Genomic DNA, 25,674 nt, shown 5'->3' on the forward strand with positions numbered 1-25,674 from the left:
AGAAGGCAAGTTCCCCAGACACACAGAGCTATTTACAAATAGTTTAAGGACCAAGTCTTCAGGAGAGAAGCACCTTCAAAGCATGAAGTGGAAATAATGAAAAAAAGAATCTCATTAGAAACATACTGACGAAATTTCTGAACCAAGAACATCCCCCAAAATCCCAAAGCTCCCATAGAGGAACCTACCAAAAAAAACAAGAACCAGATCAACTTCAGATTTCTTGGTGGCAAGACCACATGCCAAAAAACAATGTTCTGAATTTTCCACAGCCAAGAGAGTTGAAAAATAAAATTCTAATATTTAAGAATAGGGAGAAAAATATTTTCAGAAATCTTTCAAACTACAAGCCAGTTTGAAAGAATTATTCAAAGATGCCTTCCACATAAATATTTAATTCACAAGAAAATTCAATCAGCATAAATTATTACAAATAGAAAATAAAAAACATCGTAAGATCTTCCCTGGGTTGGGAAGATCCCCTGGAGAAGGAAATGGCCATCCACTCCAGTACTATTGCCTGGAAAATCCCATGGACAGAGGAGCCTGGCAGGCTACAGTCCATGGGGTCGCAAAGAGTCGGACACGACTGAGCAACTTCACTTTCACTTTCTTTTCACAAGATCAATAAACAGACAGGTTCAAAAATTAAAAAAAAAAATAGATGCAATAAAACTAAAAACAAACACACAAAAAATCTAAAACTAATGGACAAATATACTAGTCAAGATGAAAAAGCATATAAACGGGGTATGGAGTTAAATGGGATACTAATATTTTAATAAAAAGTTTACTGACATATTTTTCTTTAATCTTATAAGATACAAAATTATGAACATCTGTAAAACTAGCAGGATAATGTCAAATAAACAAAAATGATTTTTTAAAAAAAGATTAAAAACTTCATCATTACAAAAGAACACTTGAATATACCTCTTTCAAAAACTGATAGATTAAGTTGAGATGAAAAAAAGTAAGTACAGAAAATACATGTAGAAATATAAGAAAATATGTAGCAATAAAATATTTATGGATAAGGAAACAATCAAAATGAGCCTTTCTCATAATTATGATGAAAAGTGAAAAAGAGTTTAGCACAAGATAATAAGATTAAAAACTATAAAATAACTGCACAAATTCACCACCAACAAAATTATTCTTAAAACTGAAATACCTAACAAAGCTGTATAAGAGAAATATTTAAATCTGCTTACAGAGAAAACTACAAAATTTTAATTAAAGACACATTGTAGATGAGCAAACTAAGCAGTGGGAAAAAATACAGGCGGTATAAGAATGATAGCACTGCAGATGATTGGAAGGAGAGAACACTCTAGAAATTATGCTGGGAAAGTTGGTTCTCCTAATGGAGAACAGAAAGAAATGGAGTTCTTGAGTCACAGCATACAACAAAAGCAAAAAAAATCAAAACCAGATGGATTAAAATTTTTATGTGTGAAAAGAAAACCTTAAAACTTTTAAAACAACGTATGAGAGACTATTTTTATGACAATGGCATAGGAAATAATTTCTTAAGATATAAAAAGGACTAACTACAAGATAAAAGAATGATAAATTTAGTTACATTAAAATTAATAACTTTTGTTCAAAGGACACTATGAAGGGAATAGAAAGACACACCATAAATAGGATTTTATACATTTTATGAACACACTTTAACATGTACCTGAAAAAAATATGTGTGTAAAGATTACCTGTGAGAAAAACATAAACAACTCAAGAAAGAAAAAAAGGCAAGACATCAAGAGGAATTTCAGGAAAGAGGCAACATGAATGATGACTAGACATAAACATTCTTAGTAATCAGGGAAATGCAAATTAAGAGATATTACTTTATATTAATTAGACGGACAAAAATTAAGTAATTTGACAATAATGTCATATGCTGCTGAAAGGAAAATAAGGTTTTACAACTAGTCTGAAAAATACTTCAGCAATAAATTGAAAAATTAAATGTATAGACTGATGGTCATAAGTATACCACTCTTGTGAATGTAACCTGGAGAAATTTGTACTCATATGCATCGGAAGGTTCTATAAAGAAGAAAAAAAAAAATCACAGGAGCACTGTTTAAAACAAGAAAGAAATGGAAATATACCATGTGTCCATTAAGAAAATGAGATATACTTCACACAATGATATAATAAAGAGCAATGAATGAATGAACTACAGCTAGATTCAACATCAAGGGTTATTCTAAGAAACAAATCCATAATGATAACAGCAAGTCACTATATACCATATATTGATATATATATATCATAAACCTTAGGAACAAGCAAAACTAAACAGGTACATTGTTTTGAGATAAATATACAGTTAAATGGTGCTTTGTGGTTAGCTGGGGCAGGAAAAAAACAGAAAAGTTAGGAGAGTAACATCACCAGATGCTAACAATTCTTGGGTATTGAAAAGAGAATAACTGAGATGTGAGCCTGGCACTAAAATTGCTTTTCTGATATATAAATGATGGCTGATTCTGAAAGTGAAAGAGGTTTAAAGGTTGAGCAATGTTTTGCATCACTGTCACAGAGCTAGAAGGAAAAAGAAAATGGAATTCTGAGTCCAATAAAGAGTAGAGTCTTTGACTGTGTGGATCACAACAAACTGTGGAAAATTCTGAAAGAGATGGGAATACCAGACCACCTGACCTGCCTCTTGAGAAACCTGTATGCAGGTCAGGAAGCAACAGTTAGAACTGGACATGGAAGAACAGACTGGTTCCAAATTGGGAAAGGAGTACATCAAGGCTGTGTATCATCACCCTGCTTATTTAACTTATATGCAGAGTATATCATGAGAAACGCTGGGCTGGAAGAAGCACAAGGTGGAATCAAGATTGTCGGGAGAAATATCAATAACCTCAGATATGCAGATGACACCACCCTTATGGCAGAAAGTGAAGAGGAACTCAAAAGCCTCTTGATGAAAGTGAGAGGAGAGTGAAAAAGTTGGCTTAAAGCTCAACATTCAGAAAACGAAGATCATGGCATCCAGTCCCATCACTTCATGGCAAATAGATGGGGAAACAGTGGAAACAATGTCAGACTTTATTTTTCTGGGCTCCAAAATCACTGCAGATGGTGACTGCAGCCATGAAATTAAAAGACGCTTGCTCCTTGCAAGGAAAGTTATGGTCAACCTAGACTGCATATTAAAAAGCACAGACATTACTTTGTCAACAAAGGTCTGTCTAGTCAAAGCTATGGTTTTTTCTGTGATCATGTATGGATGTGAGAGTTGGACTATAAAGAAAGCTGAGCACCGAAGAACTGATGCTTTTGAACTGTGGTGTGGGAGAAGACTCTTGAGAGTCCCTTGGACTACAAGGAGATCCAACCAGTTCATCCTAAGAGATCAGTCCTGGGTGTTCACTGGCAGGACTGATGTTGAAGCTGAAACTCCAATCCTTTGGCCACGTGATGCGAAGAGCTGACTCGCTGGAAAAGACCCTGATGCTGAGAAAGATTGAGGGCAGGAGGAGAAGGGAACGACAGAGGACGAGATGGTTGGATGGCATCACCGACTCAATGGACATGGGTTTGGGTGGACTCCAGGAGTTGGTGATGGACAGGGAAGTCTGGCATGCTGCAGTTCATGGGGTCGCAAAGAGTCGGACATGACTGAGCAACTGAACTGACTGACTTGCTAAACAACCTTGAGTTTTGGGTGGATCCCAAATAAAAACACCCTAAACATAAAAGTGATCAGAAAAACAATCAGCCTCTCAAAAACTGAAGCCCAGCTTCCAATCACTGCATTCTTGATTGAATGAAAATTATTTCAGAGCAGCTCAACTGCCTATCACAGAAGCAAAAATAAATCTTCTTTGGAAGAATTATAAAATTATCCACAGCTTCCAATTATCTCTATAACTTTTCATACACAAAGCGTGCAGCTCAATCAACAATAATGTGTGCAAGGTAAGACCTGACCAACAATCAAGCGAAAACCAGACAGAGAAAAAGAGCCACTGGAGATACAGATATTGAGACTAACTCACATAAATTTTAACATAATTAGAGGTGCTGAAAGATTAAATGGTAAGAAAAAGAATTCTGGCAGGGAACTAAAAATTTTATTTAAAAACTCTAAGGAAATTACAGGAAAAAATATATAAACATTGCAATTAAGAATTCAATTTTATGGGTTTAACATAAGACTCAACAAATCTGAAGAGAGGATGAGTAAATTCAAAGATGGGTCAGAAGAAAGCAAAAATGAAGCATGAGCAAGCAGAAACAGGTATACCTCGGAGATACTGCAGGTATGGTTCCAAGCAACCACAATAAAGCAAGTATTGCAATAAAGCAAGCTACACAATGTCCTGGTTTTCCAGTGTACAAAACGTTATGTTTACACGATAATATGGTCTATTAAGTGTGCAATAGCATCATGTCTAGAAAAACAATGAACAAACCTTAATACAAAAATATAAACGAAAAAGCTATAATAACTATTAATAGTAATGACTATTCAGGTCTTTCGCCCATTTAAAAAAATTGGGCTGTTTGTCTCGTTGTTGAGTTTTAAGCCTCTTATCAGATTTTATGATTTTTCAAATATTTTCTCCCATTCTGCAGGTTCATTTTTCACTTTTTTCAAATTAATAATTCTCTTTTTTTAAAAGGATATAATTGGCATATGACAAATCAGTTCTACAGGTATAATGATTCAGTATTTACATATATTGTGAAATGATCACCACAGTAAGTCTAGTGATTACCCATCACAACACAGCTACAATTTTTTTCCTATGATGAGACACTTTCAGACCTACTCTCAGCAGAAACTTTCAGATATATGAGGCAGTATTAATGATGATAGTCACCATGCTGTACATGACATTCCTTGACTTATTTTCTAACTGGAAGTCTGTACCTTTAGAATTCCTTTACCCAATTCACACATCCTTCATCCCTAGCCTCTGAAAACTACCACTGGATCTCTGTATCTATAAGTTTGAGAGTTTTTGTTGCTGTTATTTGGGGTTTTTAAAAACTTGATACTGCATGTAAGGAACATCACATGGTATTCATCTTTGTCTATTTAACTTAGCATAATGCCCTCAAGGTTCATCCATGCTGTCACAAATAGCAGGACTTTTTCCTTCTTTTTAATGACTGATCAATATTACATTGTATATATACACCACTTTTTTCTCTATCCATTCATCCATTAGATGGACACTTGGGTTGCTTCCATGTCTTGACTGCTATAAGTAATGCTGCATTGAACATGGGGGTGCAGAGATCTTTTTGAATTAGTGTTCTCATTCCCTTCAGATAAATACTCTGAAGTATTTATTACTGGATCATGTGGTGCTTCTATTTATTTTTTTTTTTCCTATTTTTAATTTTTGGAAGATTCTCCATACTGTTTTTCATGGTGGCTGTATCTATTTATATTCACACCAACAGTGCAAAAGGGTTCTTTCTCTTCACATCTTCACCAACACTTATTATCTATTTTATATTAGTCATTCTAAGAGAAATGAAGTCCTATCTTTTTGTGGTTTTGATTTGCATCTCTCTGGTGATTACCGATGTTGAGCACTTTTCATACAATTACTGATGACTTGTTTGCGTTCTTTGGAAAAATGTTGCTTCTGCCTATTTTTTAATCAAACTCTTTTTCTGCTATTGAGCTATACGTGTGATTTATACAATATGGACATATTAGATACATGATTTGCAAATATTTTCTCTCATTCTCTCAGTTTTTGTCTGAAAATGTGTTTATGTTGCATTCCCTTTTTAAAGGGTATTTTCTCCAGGTTTAGAATTCCAGATTGGTACTTTTCTTCCACTCAATAATTTGAAGTTATTATTCCATTATCTTCCATTTTCTAATCTTTTCTCGAAGTCAGGTGACAGTCTTGTTCCCTGGAAGGCTTTTGATTGGTTCTAGTTTTACTATGATGTATCTAGTGAGCTTTGTGTTATACTGATCCTACTTGGAGTTTGAATGTATAGCTTTGATGTCTTTCATAAATTTTGAAAAATTTTCTGGCATTATCACTTCAAATACTATTTCTGTTTCATATTCTCTTTCCTATCTTACTGTAGTTCTAATTACACACTCTAAATATACAAATTTTTACTGTAATCCAACTGTCTAACATACTTTTTCTATACACACAAGAATTGTCTCAATAGGCTTCACAAATGCTGTGTTTTCTACAAATTGAAGGTTCGTGTCAAGTATCTATCAGTGCTATTTTTCCAACAACATTTGCTCACTTCATATCTGTCACATTTTCATAATTCTTGCAGTATTCCAAATGATTTCACTATTATTACATTTGTTATGGTGATAAGTGACTAGAGATCTTTAATGGTACTACTGTAACTGTTTTGAGGTGTCATGAATCACACTCTTTAACACAATGAACTTAATCAGTAAACGTGTGTGTTCTGACTGCTCTACGGACTGGCCTTTTCCCCATCTCTCCCTCTCTCCTCAGGCCACCCTATTCCCTAAGATACAACAACACAGAAATTGGGAAAATTAGCAAACCTATCATGGACTGTACATGTTTAAGTGAAAGGAAGCACTGCACATCTCTCAACTTCATATCAAAAGCTAGAAATGATAAAGCCTAGTGATGAAGGCATGTCAAAAGCTACTATCAGCTGAAAATTAAACCTCTTGGGCCAAGTTATGAATGTGAAGGATAAGTTCTTGAAGGAAATTAAAAGTGCTTCTCCAGAGAAAATGTGAATGACAAGAAAGCAAAACACACTTACTGCTGATACGGAGAAAGTTTAATGGACTGGAGGGGAGATCAAACCAGCCTAACATTCCCTTAAGCCAAAGCCTGATCCAGAGCAACTCTCTTCAATTCTGTAAAGACTAAGAGAGCTAAGGAGGCTCCGGAAGGAAAATCTCAGGCCAGCAGAGATTGGTTCCTAATACTTAAGAAGCCATCTCTATGATACAAGGTGGAGCAGCAAGTCCTGATGCTGAAGTTGCAGCAAGTTATCCAGAACATCCAGCTTAGATTATTAATTAAGGCGGCTATGCTAAACTGATTTTTAACACAGAAAACAATCTCCTATTGGAAGAAGATGCATTCTAGAACTTTCACAGCCAGAGAGAAGTCAATGCTTGCCTCAAAGCATCATAGAACACGCCTACTTTTGATAGGGGCTAATGCAGCTGGTAACTTTAATCTGAAACCAACGCTCATTTACCATTCTTAAAATCCTAGTTTTACAGTATTTTTTTTACATATATGTATATCTAATAATACACAAACACATGCATAAAACTCCACATGACTGTAGGGGTCAATTCTCCAAGACACCCAAACATACCCTGCCCCAAATATTCACAAAATGAAGACAGAAGATCACTATATTTTTCCCCAGTATTTTCCCTCAGGGATCTTTTAATTCTCTATTGTATGTATAAAATGCAACAACTACTATCATGACAACCATACTGCAAACTAACCTGTCAATCTTCACATATTTAAAAAATAGATGCCATTACAAAACTTACATCCCTATAAAGTTGAAAGAGACAGAATCCGGTGGTATCTTGTATTTATCAAGGAAAGCATTCCAGGTCATAGCCCTGTGCTCAACTAAAGAGATGTTTCAATGTTGTTTCACTTATAATGAAGATGCAGCATGGTAAAAAGATGGGAAAAGCTAAAAACAAATCAACCAAACTGAAGTGCTATTTACATCATTCCACTTCTCTTTTTGTTGCATAAAATTTTAGAAGATAGCATTATGAAGAATACACATCTAGAAAACATAAATTACCCGATCATTCATCAGAAGATCCTTCACAATGAAAGTAGCTACCAAAGACTTCAAAGGAGCAGCAAATTGATCTGGTGCAAGGAGAGCAATGTGACCAATAGTCACCAATGGTGTGATGAGATGCTCCAGGTTGCTCGGATCTAGGCTCTTATGCAGAGGCTGAAAATGAGGAAAGGAAAATTATAAACTCCATAAACATGCAAATAAACTGGTCATATGTCTCATCTACAAATGCTAAAAACCACACAAGTTCAATACATGGTATAAGCAGTGGTTCAAGTTACACCTAACTTTTACTGACAACTTTTATTGACTAGAAGGCATCATATTTAAGTACTTTCAGTTTTTCCCAAATTATATTTTAGATTGCATATATAAATATGTCAGCAACTGCTGAAAGTTTCTCAGTCATGTACAACTCTTTGTGACTGCATGGACTGTAGCCCATGAGGTTCCTCAGTCCATGGAATTCTCCAGGCAAGAAACTGGAGTGGGTAGCCACTTCGGCTCACCAATGCCTACTTCTATTCTACTTTCTGGGCATAAGGATGCTTTTCTATGTGCAGTCAGAAGTTCTGGTTACCAGAATGGGGATGAAAGTAAGGTATGCCATGTCTGAACTGAGGCAGACATGAACAGTGTATCTTCTCCACATTTTCGCTCTCTTTACTCACTGGTGGCTTAATACAAAGGATCCAATGGGACTCAAAGAGAAAAAGTGAAAGTGAAAGACAGTGAAGTCCCTCAGTCGTATCTGACTCTTTGCGACCCCATAGACTGTAGCCCACCAGGCTCCTCTGTCCATGGAATTTTCCAGGCAAGAATACTGGAGTGGATTGCCATTTCCTTCTCCAGGGGATCTTCCTGACCCAGGGATTGAACCCAGGTCTCCCACATTACAGACAGATGCTTTACTGTGTGAGCCACCAGGAAAGAGAAGCCACTAGTCAAAAAGGGTCTGCGTGGCTAAAACACTGAATAGAATGCAATCAAAACACCCAAATGGACTTTTATCACGAGCAAAAAATAAGCTTTCATTATGGATAGTTACAAGCATTTTTGTGGATTTTTATAGCATCAAACATTAAGTATTATAACTAATAAAACTATTTTATTAATCTTATAGTAAAATAAAAATATTATTTTAATAATCATTTTGCTATAACAGAAGGAGACTGCTTATTTACTCACATAAGTTGATACCTAAAACATATTGCTCAATTTTTAAAATAAGATAATCAGAAGAGTGGCTATAGCACACTATCATTGGCATGAGAGAGGGGGAAGGGGACAAAAGATGTGTTTTGTGTATTTATATTACTTGTATAAGAATAAAATAGCTCCTGAAAAGTACAATAGAAACTGGTAACACTGGCTGCCTCTGAGAAAAGAAACTGGGTAGCTGGGGAAATGGGGTTGAGATAAAGGTGTAGGTATTCTCCTATACTGAACACCAAGCAGTCTAGGCTTGAAAAAACAACACAAAACTGTTCTTTTCCAACACATTGTGGCAATATGAAAAGCTTCACTTAATCAAAAGTAATGACAGTACTTCTTGCTGTTCTCAATGACTCCCTCAATACCTCCATTGCACATCTAAGTGATAACTTGTTTACATGAGAAACAGATAACTGATAGTGTACTTTTTTCCAATTCATTTATTATATTGTGACAATTTTCCACAATAAGATATTAAAATCATTTCTGAAAAACCAAAATTAATGATCAGTCTCTGGATTAATCAGAGAAGGCAATGGCAACCCACTCCAGAACTCTTGCCTGGAAAAATCCCATGGACAGAGGAGCCTGGTGGGCTGCAGTCCATGGGGTCGCTAAGAGTCGGACACGACTGAGTGACTTCACTTTCACTTTTCACTTTCTTGCATTGGAGAAGGAAATGGCAACCCACTCCAGTGTTCTTGCCTGGAGAATCCCAGGGACAGGGGAGCCTGGTGGGCTGCCGTCTATGGGGTTGCACGGAGTCGGACACGACTGAAGCGACTTAGCAGCAGCAGCAGCTCTGGGTTAACAGTAATCTGATAAAGGTTAGATGTGTCTGTGAAACCTTTTCTCAGAAAGCCAGCCAATCTTCTATGTTATAGGAGAAGGATTACCAGGTGGTTCTTGTAAAGATGAAGTTACAGATATTAAAATCAAAAGTAACCAATAAAGTCAAGCTATTATCAGCATTTTCCTCCTCCTCATCATTGGAGGGAACAAAAAGATTATTCAAGAAAAAAAAAAAAGCTTTCTAGAAATCAACATGAGTCCACTGAAGTCATTCTCTTATTAAAAAATTAAATACTATAGAATATTACCTCCACCTCAATTTTTAACTATATTATGATTGAGTATCTATAGCAAAGATGCTGTTTAATAGATACAGAAAACTTTTCTTCCTCCTTTACTCCGCCTTTAATATAAATCATGAAAATATGACAAAATTAGCATAAATACTTCTAAAATAGACAGCAAGTCTGTGTATTTATGGTGGGTTAGTTTCAGCATAATTTCCAAATTGTTTTGACTTCATTCAAGGCTCCTAGACTATAACTACAAGATTTTTATAAATTTTCTGTTTAGCTTCTATTTGCAGTAAGAAGGCTAAAACTAGATTATAATAGCTTATAGTGAAATTGCCTTACTTAGAAAGGGTACTGGTAATTCAAAGTATAGAAAAAATAAAATACATGCTGAAAAGACAGTCAGTAGGTATTTGGTCCTGTCCCAATACACCCAATAAGACATTTGGTCTACACACAAAGGTCCTTGATATTTGTTCATATTTGGTCCTGCCCAAAACATTCCAAGAGACATTTGGACCACACCAAAAGGTCCTTGATACTTGTTCCTGTCCAAAATATCTGGCATGGACCTAAACTGCAGTGGGTGTTTTGGAGAGCACCAACTATCAAGGATCTTTGGGTGTGGATCACATGACCTGCAAAGGAAAAGGCACATTTTAATCTAATATGAAATTAGGTCAGTCATTAAAGTACAAATTTATTTAACTTTAATTATAAATTATTATTCATGTATAAAACCCCACACACTTTAGTAGTATTTCATATATAGAAATCTAACTTCCAAAATCTGTAAACTGAGAGAATAATCACCTGTTACCTACTATGAGTAACTATGATTTTATATGTAATTACTTATGAATGAAAAAAGTTTCCTAATACTAAATGTATAAAGTGACTTCAAAACTATTATACAACTGCTTGATTTCTAAAGAGCTAGCATTAAAAAGCTGAATCATGAGATATTTTCAAATTTTAACCAATCATTAATATTGATTATACTGATTCAAATTTGGAAAATTACAAAATGATACATCTCCAAACATGAACATTCTGTAAACTCATTCATATTTTTTTAACAATAACATGAAACAAAAAAATTTTTCTCTTTTTACCTCAAATATCTGTGCAAACTGGGTTTCTTTACTAGAAAATATTGCATGGATACAATGAATAGCATATTTGGCTTGACGGGGGGGTCCTTTTTTAGACTTGTGATGTAAAACAGGAAGCAAAGCTCTAAAAAAAGAAAAAAATTACAGAAAAACAATAAACCAGAAAAATCATTATGACTTCCACTAGATACTTTAATGCTTGTATTTTTAAAGTAATGTTTCGTAAGAACAAAGAAACAAAAGTCATAGCATCTACTCACTCATTTTCAATCATCTATAATTTTGCTTTATAAACATCTATATTAAAATATAATACAAATACAAATAATTTTTCCTTTTTATTTATTAGTTATAAATACAAACAAGAATGGTAACCCATTTCTTCTTTTTAATGTCATTTCCATTAGCCTTTTCTATTTTATTATCATTGCTATTACTTTAGCTAAGCTTTTGCTACCTTACACCTAAGACCACCATAATGGGACTTAACTTGCTTCTTCTTTCCAAAGTCTCTTCCTCTTCCAGTTCATCTTTTAATCTATCCCCAAACAATCTATATGAAGGGAAATTTGATCATTTAACCAATACAAATTGAGTACTTGCTATAAGGCCAGGCATTATTTAAAGTCCCAAATTGGTGCATTCATTCTACCAGCATATTAGGGATAAGACAAATGATAACACATTAAGTTAGCAAAACATCTGTTATGTTAAATTGTGGTAACTCCTATAAAGGGGGGGAGAAGAAGAAGAGGACAGCAATAGGGAACAGGCGTAAGTTTGTGACTGTGTTACAATTTTACATGTGATGCCTACAGAAGATCACTCTAGTAAAGCAACACTTGACCACAGTTATCAAAGAGGCAGGGAATAGGTCATCTAGCTACCTGGAAGAACACTGATGTATCATATCACTTCATTATATACAAACTTAAAGTCCTGAATAAGGCAGGCTCTCTTAGTTCAACTATTTTATATTTATTTCACAGTGGAATTAACTTCTGAATTCTCCTTGCCCAACTCACTGCTCCAGTTTAAAAAACAATCAGAGATAAATAATTCATAATAATAATAGCAGTTGCAGAAAAGATAACAATAAAATATAATAAAAAGACAAGTGACCAGTTGAAGGGAAACGTTGTATTTCTTGTTACAGAGAAATGGTAAATATCCATAAAGTGTAAACACCTACAAACAGATAATGAAAATACCAATAGTATCACAGAAAAATGGGTTGGACATAACAGTAGAAAGCTCTTCAAAACCACCAAAAGTTCTTCAGTACCACCAAACCAGTTTTACAACAAACGTTAAAGGGACTTATATAGTCAAGAAATACAAGAGAAGAAAAAGATCTATAAAACCAACCCCAAACAATTAAGAATATGGCAATAAGAACATATGTATCAATAATTAAATGTAAATGGATTAAACGCTCCAACCAGGAGACACAGACTGGCTGAATGGACAAAAAATAAGACCCATATATAGGCTGTCTACAAGATACCCACTTTAGACCTCAAGATACATATAGATTGAAAGTGAGAGAATAGAAAAACATATTCTGTGCAAATGGGAAGCAAAAGAAAGCTGGAGTAGCAATCCTCATATCAGACAAAATAGACCTTAAAATAAAGAATTTTAGAAGAGATAAGGAAGGACACTACATAACGATCAAGGGATCAATCCAAGAGGAAGGCATAACAATTGTAAATATCTATGCACCCAACACAGGAGCACCTCAATACACAAAACAAACACTAACAGACGTAAAAGGAGAAGTTGACAGTAACACAATAATAGCTGGAGACTTTAACACCCCACTCACACCAATGGACAGCTCATCAAGACAGAAAACTAATAAGGAAACACAAGTCTTATATGATACATTAGATGAGATAGATCTCATTGATATCTTCAGGACATTTCATTCAAACACAGAACACACCTTCTTCTCAAGTGCACATGGAACATTTTCCAGGATAGACCACATCTTGGGTCACAAATCAAAACTCAGTAAATTTAAGAAAACTGAAATCATATCAAGCATCTTCTCCGATCACAACACTATGAGACTACATATCAATTACAAGGAAAAAAACTGTAAGAAACATAAACACATGGAGATTAAACAACACATTTCTAAATAACCAACAGGCTATTGAAGAAATCAAAAGGGAAATGAAGAAATTTCCAGAAACAAATGACAATGAAAACACAACAATACAAAACCTGTGGGATGCTGCAAAAGCAATTCTAAGAGGGAAGTTTATAGCAATATAATTCTACCTCAAGAAACAAGAAAAACATCTAAATACACAACCTAATTTTACACTTAAAACAACTGGGAAAAAAAGAACAACAAAAAAACCCCCAAAATTAGTAGAAGAAAAGGAATCATAAAGATCAGAGCCGAAATAAATGAAAAAGAAATCAAAGAAACAATACTACAGATTAATAACACTAAAAGTTGGTTTTTGAGAAGATAAACAAAATTGACAAACCTTTCACCAGACTCAAGAAAAAAAGAGAAGAATCAAATCAACAAATCAACAAAATTAGAAATGAAAAACGAGCAGTTACAAGAAACCACGCAGAAATACCAAGGATGATAAGACTATTATGAACAACTATATGGCAATGGCAACCCACTCCAGTACTCTTGCCTGGAAAATTCCATGGACGGAGGACCCTGGTAGGCTGCAGTCCATGGGGTCCCTAAGAGTCGGACACGACTGAGCAACTTCACTTTCACTTTTCACTTTCATGTATTGGAGAAGGAAATGGCAACCCACTCCAGTGGTCTTGCCTGGAGAATCCCAGAGACAGGGGAGCCTGGTGGGCTGCCGTCTATGGGGTTGCACAGAGTCGGACACGACTGAAACGACTTAGCAGCAGCAGCAGCAGCACGGCAATAAAATGGATAAACTGAAAGAAATAGATTCTTAGAAAAGATCAATCTTCCAAGACTGAACCAGGAGGAAATCAAAATTATGAACTACCCAACCACAAACACTGAAATTGAAGCTGTGATCAAAAATCTCCCAAAAATCAAAAGCCCAGAACCAGATGGCTTCACAGGAGAATCTATCAAACATTTAGAGAAGAGCTAATACTTGCCCTCTAAAACTCTTTCAAAAAATTTAGAGGAAGGAACACTTTCATACTCATTCTACAAAGCAACCATCACCCCGATACCAAAACCAGACAAAGACAACACACATAAAAAAATCTACAGGCCAATATCACTGATGAACTTACATGCAAAAATCTTCAACAAAATTTTAGCAAACAGAATTCAGCAACACATCAAAAAGCTCATACACCATGATCAAGTTGGTTTTATGCCAGGAATGCAAGGGTTCTTCAATATATGCAAATCAATCAATGTGATACACCATATTAACGAATTAAACGATAAGAATCATATGATAATCTCAATACATGCAGAAAAAGCCTTTGACAAAATTCAGCACCCATTTATGATTAAAACTCTTCAAAAAATGGACATAGAAGGAACCTACCTCAACATAGTAAAGGCCATGTATGATAAGCCTACAGCCAACATTATTCTCAATGGTGAAAAACTGAAAGCATTCCCCCTAACATCGGGAACAAGACAAGAGTGCCCACTTCCACTTTCACCACTATTATTCAACATAGTTCTGGAAGTCCTAGCTACAGCAATCAGAGAAGAAAAAGAAATAAAAAGAATCCACACTGGAAAAGAAGTAAACCTCTCACTGTTTGCAGATGACATAATACAAAGAAAACCCTAAAGATAATATCAGAAAAGTACTAGAGCAAATCAGTGAATTTAGCAAAATTGTAGGATACAAAATTAATACACAGAAATCACTTGAATTTCTACATACTAACAATGAAAAATCAGAAAGAGAATTTAAGGAATCAATCCCATTCACCATTGCAACAAAAGAACTAAATATCTAGGAATAAACTACCTAAGGGGACAGAAGAACTGTACAAAGAAAACTGTAAGACGCTAGTGAAAGAAATCAAAGATGACATAAATAGATCGAGAGATATTCCATGCTTCTGAGTAGAAAGAATCAATATTGTGAAAATGACTATACTACCAAATGCAATCTACAGATTCAATGTGATCCCTATCAAATTACCAATGGCAGTTTTCACAGAACTGGAACAAAAAATTTCACAATTCATATGGAAACACAAAAAACCCAAATAGCCAGAGCAGTCTTGCAAAAGAAGAATGGAGCTGGAGGAATCAACTTTCCTGACTTCAGATTATACTACAAAGCTACAGTCATCAAGACAGTATGGTACTGGCATACAGACAGAAATATAGACCAATGGAACAAGACAGAAAGCCCAGAAATAAACTCACGCACCTATGGGTACCTTATTTTTGACAAAGGAGGCAAGACTATACATTGGGGCAAAGACAGTCCCTTCAATAAATGGTGCTGGGAAAACTGGACAGCTACAGGTAAAAGAATGAAATCAGAACACTTCCTAACACCATACACAAAGATAAACTCAAAATGGATGGAAGACCTAAACCTAAGACCAGAAACTATAAACTCTTAGAGGGAAACATAGGCAGAACACTCGATGACATAAATCAAAGCAAGATCCTCTATGACCCACCTCCTAGAGTAACGGAAATAAAAACAAAAGCAAACAAGTGGGACCTGATTAAATTTAAAAGCTTTTCCACAGCAAAGAAAAGTATAAGCAAAGTGAAAAGATAAGCCTCAGAATGGGAGAAAATAATAGCAAATGAAACAACTGACAAAGGATTAATTTCGAAAATATACAAGCAGCTCATACAACTCTGTCAGAAAAACAAACAACCCAATCAAAAAGTGGGAGAAAGACCTAAACATACATTTCTCCAAAGAAGACATACAGATGGTTAACAAACACATGAAAAGGTGCTCAACATCGCTCATTATTAGAGAAATGCAAATCAAAACTACAATGATATGTCACCTCACACTGGTCAGAATGGCCATCATCAAAAAGTCTACAAACAATAAAGGCTGGAGAGGGTGTGAAGAAAAGCAAACACTCTTGCACTGTTGGTGGGAATGTAAATTGACAGTCACCATGGAAGATGGTATGCAGACTGCTTAAAAAACTAGAAATAAAACCATCGTATTGCCCAGCAATCGCACTTCTAGGCATATTAGCCTGAGGAAATGAAAACTGAAAAAGACACATGTATCCCATTGTTCAATCCAGCACTATTTGCAATAGCTAGAACGTGGAAGCAACCTAGACGCCCACTGACAGATGAATGGATAAAGAAGTTGTGGTAAATATACACAATGGCATATTACTCAGCCATAAAAAGAAACACATTTGAGTCAGTTCTGATGAGGTGGATGAACCTAGAGCTTATTACACAGAGTGAAGTGAGCCAGAAAAAGAAAGATAAATATTGTATTCTAACACATATGTACGGAATCTAGAAAAATGGTACTGAAGAATTTACTTACAGGGCAGCAATGGAGAAACAGACGTAGAGAACAGACTAATGGACATGCGGAGAGGGGAGGAGAGGGTGAAATGTATGGAAAGAGTAACATAGAAACTTACATTACCATATGTAAAATAGATAGCCAACAGGAATTTGCTATATGGCTCAGGAAAGTCAAGCAGAGGCTCTGTATCAACCTAGAGGGGTGGGATGGGGAGGGAGACGGGAGGAAGGTTCAAAAGGGAGATGATATATGTATATCTATGGCTGATTCATGTTGGGGTTCGACAGAAAACAACAAAATTCTGTAAACCAATTATCCTTCAATAATAAAATTAAAAAGAAAAAAAAGAACTGGTTACTAATACTTTTACTAATTCATTTTATATATATATATAATCATCATAGATTTAAAAGTTTTTAAATAAAATCTTAGATTATTAAATAAAGAATCTCTGGCTCATTCAGAATATATGTAAAATCAAGTGTAGTCTACATTATTTTTTCTTTTTAAAACTGCTTGCCAGTTACTTATTCAGTGATTTAAGTTTTCCTGACTAATTTCTTTGTTAAATATTATACTCCTCACTACTAAAGGGATAGTACAGGGTTGTCAATTTCTCATACACTTGACTTTTAAATCTTCTGATTTTTTTACTCCTATATTTTCTGAATGATTATTAGTGGAATATAAAGAGAGCCTTTATATCGGAGAAGGCAATGGCACCCCACTCCAGTACTCTTGCCTGGAAAATCCCATGGACGGAGGAGCCTGGAAGGCTGCAGTCCATGGGGTCGCTAAGACTTGGACACGACCGAGCGACTTCACTTTCACTTTTCACTTTCATGCACTGGAGAAGGAAATGGCAACCCACTCCAGTGTTCTTGCCTGGAGAATCCCAGGGATGGGGGAGCCTGGTGGGCTGCCGTCTATGGGGTCACACAGAGTCAGACACAACTGAAGCGACTTAGCAGTAGCAGCAGCAAAGACAGCCTTGGATTTCTAGATACTCATATGGCCATCTTGTTTCTAGTAGTTCTGCAGCTGATTCTCTTGGATTTTTCTCTTAGAAATATGATAACTTTGCTTCCTCTTTTCCAACAAATGCACTTTTTAATTTTATTTTCTTATGTAATTATATTGGCTAATGCTTTCAAAACAATGTTAAATCATGGCAGAGTTAGTGTATTTTCTCATCCTGCTACTGATTTTACTGGGAATGCTTGTGTATTACCATATGGTGGTAGATATTGGTTTGAGATATTTGGAGAAGGAAACGGCAACCCACTTCAGTACTCTTGCCTGGAAAATTCCATGGACGGAGGAGCCTGGTAGGCTACAGTCCATGGGGCCGCTCAGACAAGACTGAGAGACTTCACTTTCACTGGTTTGAGAAGTATGAAGGCATTAAAATCCTGTTTTGTTGGGTTTAACTATAAGTAAACTGATTTTCCTTTTTATTAGAAGCCCTTTCAGCATCTGTCAAAAAGATCTATTGTGCGGCCTCTCCCTTTTACTCATTTATATAAATGAATTATACCATGAACATCGAGTTTTCTTCTAATAGTAACCCTTTTTGTATTCCTGGAATTAACCAACATTTGGCCATAGTGTATTCTTGCTTTACTATAGTAAATTCTCTTTTTGCATTCAATTTTCATCAATATCAAAAAATTTGTATCAGTTTTCTTTTGGAGGGGTATCTTTTATCAGGTTTTAGCATTCCTACTAGTTACCTTGGCTTTATATCTAAATGCTTTCCTTTCCCCCTCATGCCTGGAACAATTAAAAAGATTTAGAATTTCTACATGGTTTATATATATATATATATATATATATATATATATTTGAAATACCCCCTTTAACATAACTTTTATTGGCCCTTATTATTATTAGAGGATAATTTTCTGAAATTCTTTTATAATTATAGCCTATTAGGATTTTTCCCCCCTACCTTCTTCCTGAGCCAATTTATTTACATCACCCTTTAAAAATTCAGATTTTCAAATCTCTAAAACATAGATATAGCCACACCTAAAACTTGAATACTGAAATTAAAATGATGAGAAAAGACAATCAGATATGCAAATAAGAAAACAAAAAGTTTGATTTAAAGGCATAAGCAAAAGTGAATGCAAAGGGAAAAGGGCACAGAACTTGGTAGAAAGAGTGACCTCACAATAAAAAGGGGATAACACATTTTCTAAATCCTTGAATTCTAAAGAAAATCCTTCATTTGCCCTTAGCACAACTTAGCTAATTAGGAAAAACTTTAGTTACATTCATTTTCTGATCAAAACTTCCTAACTGTTGAATCATTAACTGTGGAAATCTTACATGGTTGAAAAGAAATGTCAGCCCCATTACTGTTATTGCTGTGCAGGATTTACCTTTTTTTTTTTCCCTTGATGTTTATGAAATCACTTCCATAATCTCTGAAAATTCAGTAAATTTCATTAGGATATTGAGAGAGCTAATCCTGAGATAGGTTGATAAGGAGTCCAGGACTATCAGTGAGGAAGAGGTCCAGAGCCCTCGAGAAGGAGAAAGGGTTCTAGGGCTCGAGAAGGAGAAAGGGTTCTAGGGCTCGAGAAGGAGAAAGGGTTCTAGGGCTCGAGAAGGAGAAAGGGTTCTAGGGCTTTCAATAAGAAGAACTGCTTTGTCTCACTCAATATAACAATGTATCTTGCCTGAGAATATGTTTGTCCTTCTTAACAGGAACCTTCTGACTTATCTTGTTACCTTGAGATGTGTATGTTATGGGAGTGGGTCTCTTAAGACCTTTCTATTGTTAGTTCTAATCTTGCTAATTTAAGATATATGTTGTGGGAGTGGGTCTAGGAAAAGTATATGAGGCCTTGGTAAGACTATTGGGGGGGGGCACTCTCTGTCCCCCTTCTGATGAGTATGTCAGAAGCTTTCTCTGTCCTTTTTCACTTTAATACAACTCTGCTGCACAGAAGCTCTTGAGTGATCAAGCCTGGTCCCTGGTACCAAAGTTAAATCTTCTTCTTTGGAGATCACAAATCCGACACCATTCACAGTAAGCTATCAATACCTTCCTAAAACATGAGTACTCTTCATTTCCAGATTCATGTTTTCATTCATTATTATTATTATTCATTACTATTATTTTTAAAAATTTTCCACTTTCCATTATACTGTTGTCTTCTCCACAGAAACCAATCATGACTTTCCATCATCTGCAATTCCTTAACTGCATTTCTTTCTTTCCCCACTATACCCATGTTCTATGCAGTTTCCTTAAGTTCAACAGACACCTTCCTGATTACATTTTCAATACTGTTTACTCTGCTCCTTGCTGTTTATAATAAATTTCATTCTATAACAGAAATATGTTCCTGCTCCTCTTTATCCTTAGTTCTGTCATTTCTCTTTTTATGCTATATTATTTTTGTTCCTTTTTCCCAGATGTCATTTGCTGCTTAATTTTCTTGGCAGCTTAGAAGATATGTCTAAAATTCTCTTTTATCCAACAAGAATTTCATTCTTCCTAGTGTTAATCACCTATCTTTTGAACACTAAAATATCCTCAAAGGATCCATGTTTGTCTATTTATCTGTATTCTGTTAATTCATCTTTAAATAAAAGAAATTCTCTTTGGCTCTGCCATTTAAACAAAAATGTAGATGGTGTCTTCCTGATGACTCAACCTTGGACACTTCTTTCAAAAAATTAACAGCAGAACTCCCACCTGAAACTACACTTGCTTAATCAAGTGGATAAGTAGCATGGAGAAGGAAGGCGGGAATAAAGGTAGTGAGTCCTTTATTTCTGTTTAATTTCTCCTCCAAGTCTGTTTAAGCTCCTCCAATTGAGAACCAGCTTCACTTGGACTATGACTGTATCCTATGCTAGAGGGGACCGTCAGTGTTGGCACATCTAACTATTCTCGAGTGAGCCAGATTCCTGAGAGACTTACTGAGACAGAATGGAACCCATAATTCACCATCATTTTAGTTTAGTAGATCAGCACTTACTTTTTTCTTTTCCTGTAAAGTCGGTAATAAGACATTTGATTCACAACTCTAAGCCTTACCTCACCCAAAAGCTTTACCCCTATTAAAACCAGAGAAAAAAGGTACGACCACAAAGTTTTTCCTTTAGTTCTGCTACAGAAAAATAAGGTTCCCCGACTGCATCACCGATACAATGGACATGAACCTGGGCAGGTTTTGGGAGGTGGTAAGGGACAAGTCATAGCAAACACCCTCTTCCAACAACACAAGAGAAGACCCTACACATGGACATCACCAGATGGTCAAAACCAAAATCATATTGATTATACTCTTTGCAACCAAAGATGCAGAAGGTCAGTCAGCAAAAACAAGACCGGGAGCTGACTGTGGCTCAGATGATGAACTTCTTATTGCCAAATTCAGACTTAAACTGAAGAAAGTAGGAAAATCACTAGACCTCTCAGGTATGACCTAAATCAAACCCCTTATTATTATACAATGGAAGTGAGAAATAGATTTAAGGGACTAGAACTGATCGACAGAATGCCTGATGAACTATGGATGGAGGTTTGTGACAATGTACAGGAGACAGGGAACAAGACCCTCCCCAAGAAAAAGAAATGCAAAAAAGCAAAATGGCTGTCTGAGAACCCTTACAAATAGCTCTGAAAAGAAAAGAAGCCAAAAGCAAAGGAGAAAAGGAAAGATATACCCATTTGAATGCAGAGTTCCAGAGAATAGCAAGGAGAGATAAGAAAGCCTTCCTCAGTGATCAGTGCAAAGTAATAGAGGAAAACAACAGAATGGGAAAGACTAGAGATCTCTTCAAGAAAATTAGAGTTACCAAGGGAACATTTCACGCAAAGATGGGCTCGATAAAGGACAGAAATGGTAGGGACCTAACAGAAGCAGAAGATATTAAGAAGGGGTGGCAAGAATACACAGAAGAACTGTACAAAAAAGAGCTTCACGACCCAGATAATCACGATGGTGCGATCACTCATCTAGAGCCAACATCCTGGAATGTGAAGTCAAGTGGGCCTTAGAAAGCATCACTAAGAACAAAGCTAGTGGAGGTGATGGAATTCCAGTTGAGCTATTCCAAATCCTGAAAGATGATGCTGTGAAAGTGCTGCACTGAATATGCCAGCAAATTTGGAAAACTCAGCAGTGGCCACAGGACTGGAAAAGGTCAGTTTTCATTCCAATCCCAAAGAAAGGCAATGCCAAAGAATGCTCAAACTACCGCACAATTGCACTCATCTCACACACTGGTAAAGTAATGCTCAAAATTCTCCAAGCCAGGCTTCAGCAATATGTGAACCATGAACTTCCTGATGTTCAAGCTGGTTTTAGAAAAGGCAGAGGAACCAGAGATCAAATTGCGAACATCCGCTGGATCATGGAAAAAGCAAGAGAGTTCCAGAAAAACATCTATTTCTGCTTTATTGACTATGCCAAAGCCTTTGACTGTGTGGATCACAATAAACTGTGATAAATTCTGAAAGAGATGGGAATACCAGACCACCTGATCTGCCTCTTGAGAAATCTGTATGCAGGTCAGGAAGCAACAGTTAGAACTGGACATGGAAGAACAGACTGGTTCCAAATAGGAAAAGGAGTACATCAAGCCTGTATATTGTTACCCTGCTTATTTAACTTATATGCAGAGTACATCATGAGAAACACTGGACTGGAAGAAACACAAGGTGGAATCAAGATTGCCGGGAGAAATATCAATAACCTCAGATATGCAGATGACACCACCCTTATGGCAGAAAGTGAAGAGGAACTCAAAAGCCTCTTGATGAAAGTGAAAGTGGAGAGTGAAAAAGTTGGCTTAAAGCTCAACATTCAGAAAACGAAGATCATGGCATCCAGTCCCATCACTTCATGGGCAATAGATGGGGAAACAGTGGAAACAGTGTCAGACTTTATTTTTCTGGGTTCCAAAATCACTGCAGATGGTGACTGCAGCCATGAGATTAAAAGACGCTTACTCCTTGGAAGGAAGGTTATGACCAACCTAGATAGCATATTCAAAAGCAGAGACATTACTTTGCCAACAAAGGTCCGTCTAGTCAAGGCTATGGTTTTTCCTGTGGTCAGGTATAGATGTGAGAGTTGGACTGTGAAGAAGGCTGAGCGCCGAAAAATTGATGCTTTTGAACTATGGTGTTGGAGAAGACTCTTGAGAGTCCCTTGGACTGCAAGGAGATCCAACCAGTCCATTTCGAAGGAGAACAGCCCTGGGATTTCTTAGGAAGGAATGATGCTAAAGCTGAAACTCCAGTGCTTTGGCCACCTCATGCGAAGAGTTGACTCATTGGAAAAGACTCTGATGCTGGGAGGGATTGGGGGCAGGAGGAGAAGGGGACGACAGAGGATGAGATGGCTGGATGGCATCACTGACTCGATGGACGTGAGTCTCAGTGAACTCCGGGAGTTGGACAGGGAGGCCTGGCGTGCTGCGATTCATGGGGTCGCAAAGAGTCGGACACAACTGAGTGACTGATCTGATCTGATAGTTTATACTTTTAGTGTGTGTGTATACATGTATCTCCAAACTCTGATCTCTGATCTGGACTGGAAAGTCACAGCTCCATTACAAGGAAAATTCACGTTCTCCAGGCTCCCTTAAAAATTAAGAAGCCAGTTATAAAAAATAGTTTCTTGCCTTTGCCAAAATATACTGTTACAATATTCTGGGTGTTTCAATTATCATTTAAATAATGCTCTTTTCCTATGTATCAATAGTTTCTAGAACTGATTAAGCTCATGTGAATAGAAAGGGATAACAAAACCTATACCTGAGCCTCTAAAATGCTAGCTTTGTCCAAGTCTCTCTCTGAAGAAAAGAGCCATAGTCAACTTCAACATGAAGAAACACAGTACCCCAACCACTACTAACTAGACCAGAAGCAATGAGCTACAGGTGAAACCAGTCACCAGTGACTATGGCAGTATCAGGACCAACTACCAGCTATGCTCCCCAGGAACAGGATGGAGAGATGAACACACAGAAGCAAGGAGGGATTCATAAGGAATGAAGATGTATTCCTTCTGAGCTATTATAGAATCCTGAACCATAATCAACCACTATTAGAGATCTCCAGGATAACAGCATAATTTCCAAATTTTGGAAATACTAAAACACACAAACACACACAGAAGATATATTGCTGTTAGGATGATTATTCCATGCTTCTCTGCTTCCCTGTGTCAAGTAAAACAATACTTCTGAAAATTTTCAAGAAAGTAAAGTGCTATGGACAATCCTGCTGAAATTCCTCTGGAGTTTCTCACTGGACCTTAAATTCGCATTGTTTACCCTATGGCATAATATGCCAAGGAACTCTTTTGCTATAAAAAACTGTTTTCATTAAAATCTTCAAACAAAATTGATGCTTCAAAAGGAAATGCCATGGTCATCTTACATTTTTATGAATCTTCTAAAATACCAATCAATGCCTTCTCCAAGGAAATAAAGACTCTAAATAGTTTAGACTTAAGATAAAACTCAGACATTATTTCCTCAAAACTTAAAATTGACTCCAACTATTATGTAAATCAAGAAACAGCAAGTTATTTTTTATTTTCTAGAATATTTATCAGAAAAAAACTCAACTCACGATCTGATGTGTGGGAAATCCTCTTCAATTTTGCCTCCTGTGTTTTTGAAAATTTGAAGTGCAGCTTCTGCTACTTTTTCATCATCCATTTTCAGACAAGCCAGGAGAGACTCAAATGTTTCAGCAGAATGAAATGAGATAGGATGTGTAAATGAGAGTACCTAAAAAATGATCATAAAAATGATCTATAAATCCTTTTCATCTTTATAAATCCAAAATGTTACACACTAGAAATGTTACAAATCAAAGTAAAAACACAAGTAATTATGCTAAAAATAAAAGAGAGCACTGTAAGTAAAATTTAAGACTTACTCAAATATGTAACAGAAACATTCTTGTGTAGGAAGACTGTACAATCTAAAGAAAGAACTATCTTCAATATTAAACAACAGACTAACATAATTCTCAAAATAATCTGGATTTGGTTGATGTTTGGGGAGGAGGGGTGGAAGAAACTCAAGGTAGGAGAAAAGGAAAATGAGAAGAGAATTTAACAAAATACCTCTATTATTCTAAATATAGGTCATTAGAAGAAGATAGTAACATTTTTGGAAAAAAGTAATCTAAGGAAGAGGGTAAAATATCAAACAGTAAAAGAAATTATAAGGTTACAATAATCACACCAACATAGGACTAAAGAAAAAATAAAGCAATAAATAGACTTTACCACATTTAAGGTAGAGTATAATAGATTATAAAGACAACAGAAAATAACTGAAAATGGATGAAATTTTTAATAAACAGACCTAGTAAAACTGGGTATAGCAATCTGAAGGAAATCAAATTAGACCCTCCATTATAATCACACTTTCAAAATAAATATCTGCTAAGACATTAAGTACATGATTTAATTTAATCCCTGTGAGATAAGTATTATTTCTACCTCCATTACACATGAGGAAGCAAAAGCAATTAACTTAGAGCAACTATCTAATAAATTACAGTAAAAAAAAATCAGACCTGCTTTATGACACTCTTAAAAACACTGTCTTAAAAAACACTGAGAAAATGTTAATAATTTATTATGGGAAAAATGAAGATATAAAATTGTATATTCAGTCTCATTTCAACTGTACCAAAGAGTATATTTTTCTATAGATTAAAAGGAAACAAAAGAAATATTTATGAATGATAGGCTTCTCAATGTTTTCTTCTTTATGACTTTATATGCTCTAAGTTATCAACAATTAACTGATATTTTTGTAATAAGTAAAAGGCAATGGAATATTTTAGCTAACGAAATAACATATAAAATGGACTTTAAAATTTTGGTGCTTTCTGTGGTAGAGTTAGCAAGTTCTTTGCACACTAATGAAACCTTCAAATTATAATCCTTAATATAATTAACACTAGGCTATATTATATAATTTAAACATAAA

General features: G+C 35.8%; 1 protein-coding gene across 3 annotated transcripts in view; it reads right to left on the reverse strand.

Moving 5' to 3' along the window:
- PDS5B (PDS5 cohesin associated factor B) overlaps nt 1-25,674 on the reverse strand; it is a 189,151-nt gene that overhangs the window by 41,011 nt on the left and 122,466 nt on the right. For all 3 annotated transcript variants that reach the window (XM_027557450.1, XM_027557448.1, XM_027557449.1), the window contains exons 19-21: nt 24,296-24,456; nt 11,216-11,339; nt 7,798-7,956 (exon numbers count right to left, since the gene is read on the reverse strand). In XM_027557450.1, the coding sequence (XP_027413251.1) occupies nt 7,798-7,956; nt 11,216-11,339; nt 24,296-24,456 (444 nt within the window). The remainder of the gene's footprint in view (nt 1-7,797; nt 7,957-11,215; nt 11,340-24,295; nt 24,457-25,674) is intronic.

Source organism: Bos indicus x Bos taurus, chromosome 12 (genome assembly GCF_003369695.1).
Source record: "Bos indicus x Bos taurus breed Angus x Brahman F1 hybrid chromosome 12, Bos_hybrid_MaternalHap_v2.0, whole genome shotgun sequence".
Lineage (NCBI taxonomy): Eukaryota > Metazoa > Chordata > Mammalia > Artiodactyla > Bovidae > Bos > Bos indicus x Bos taurus.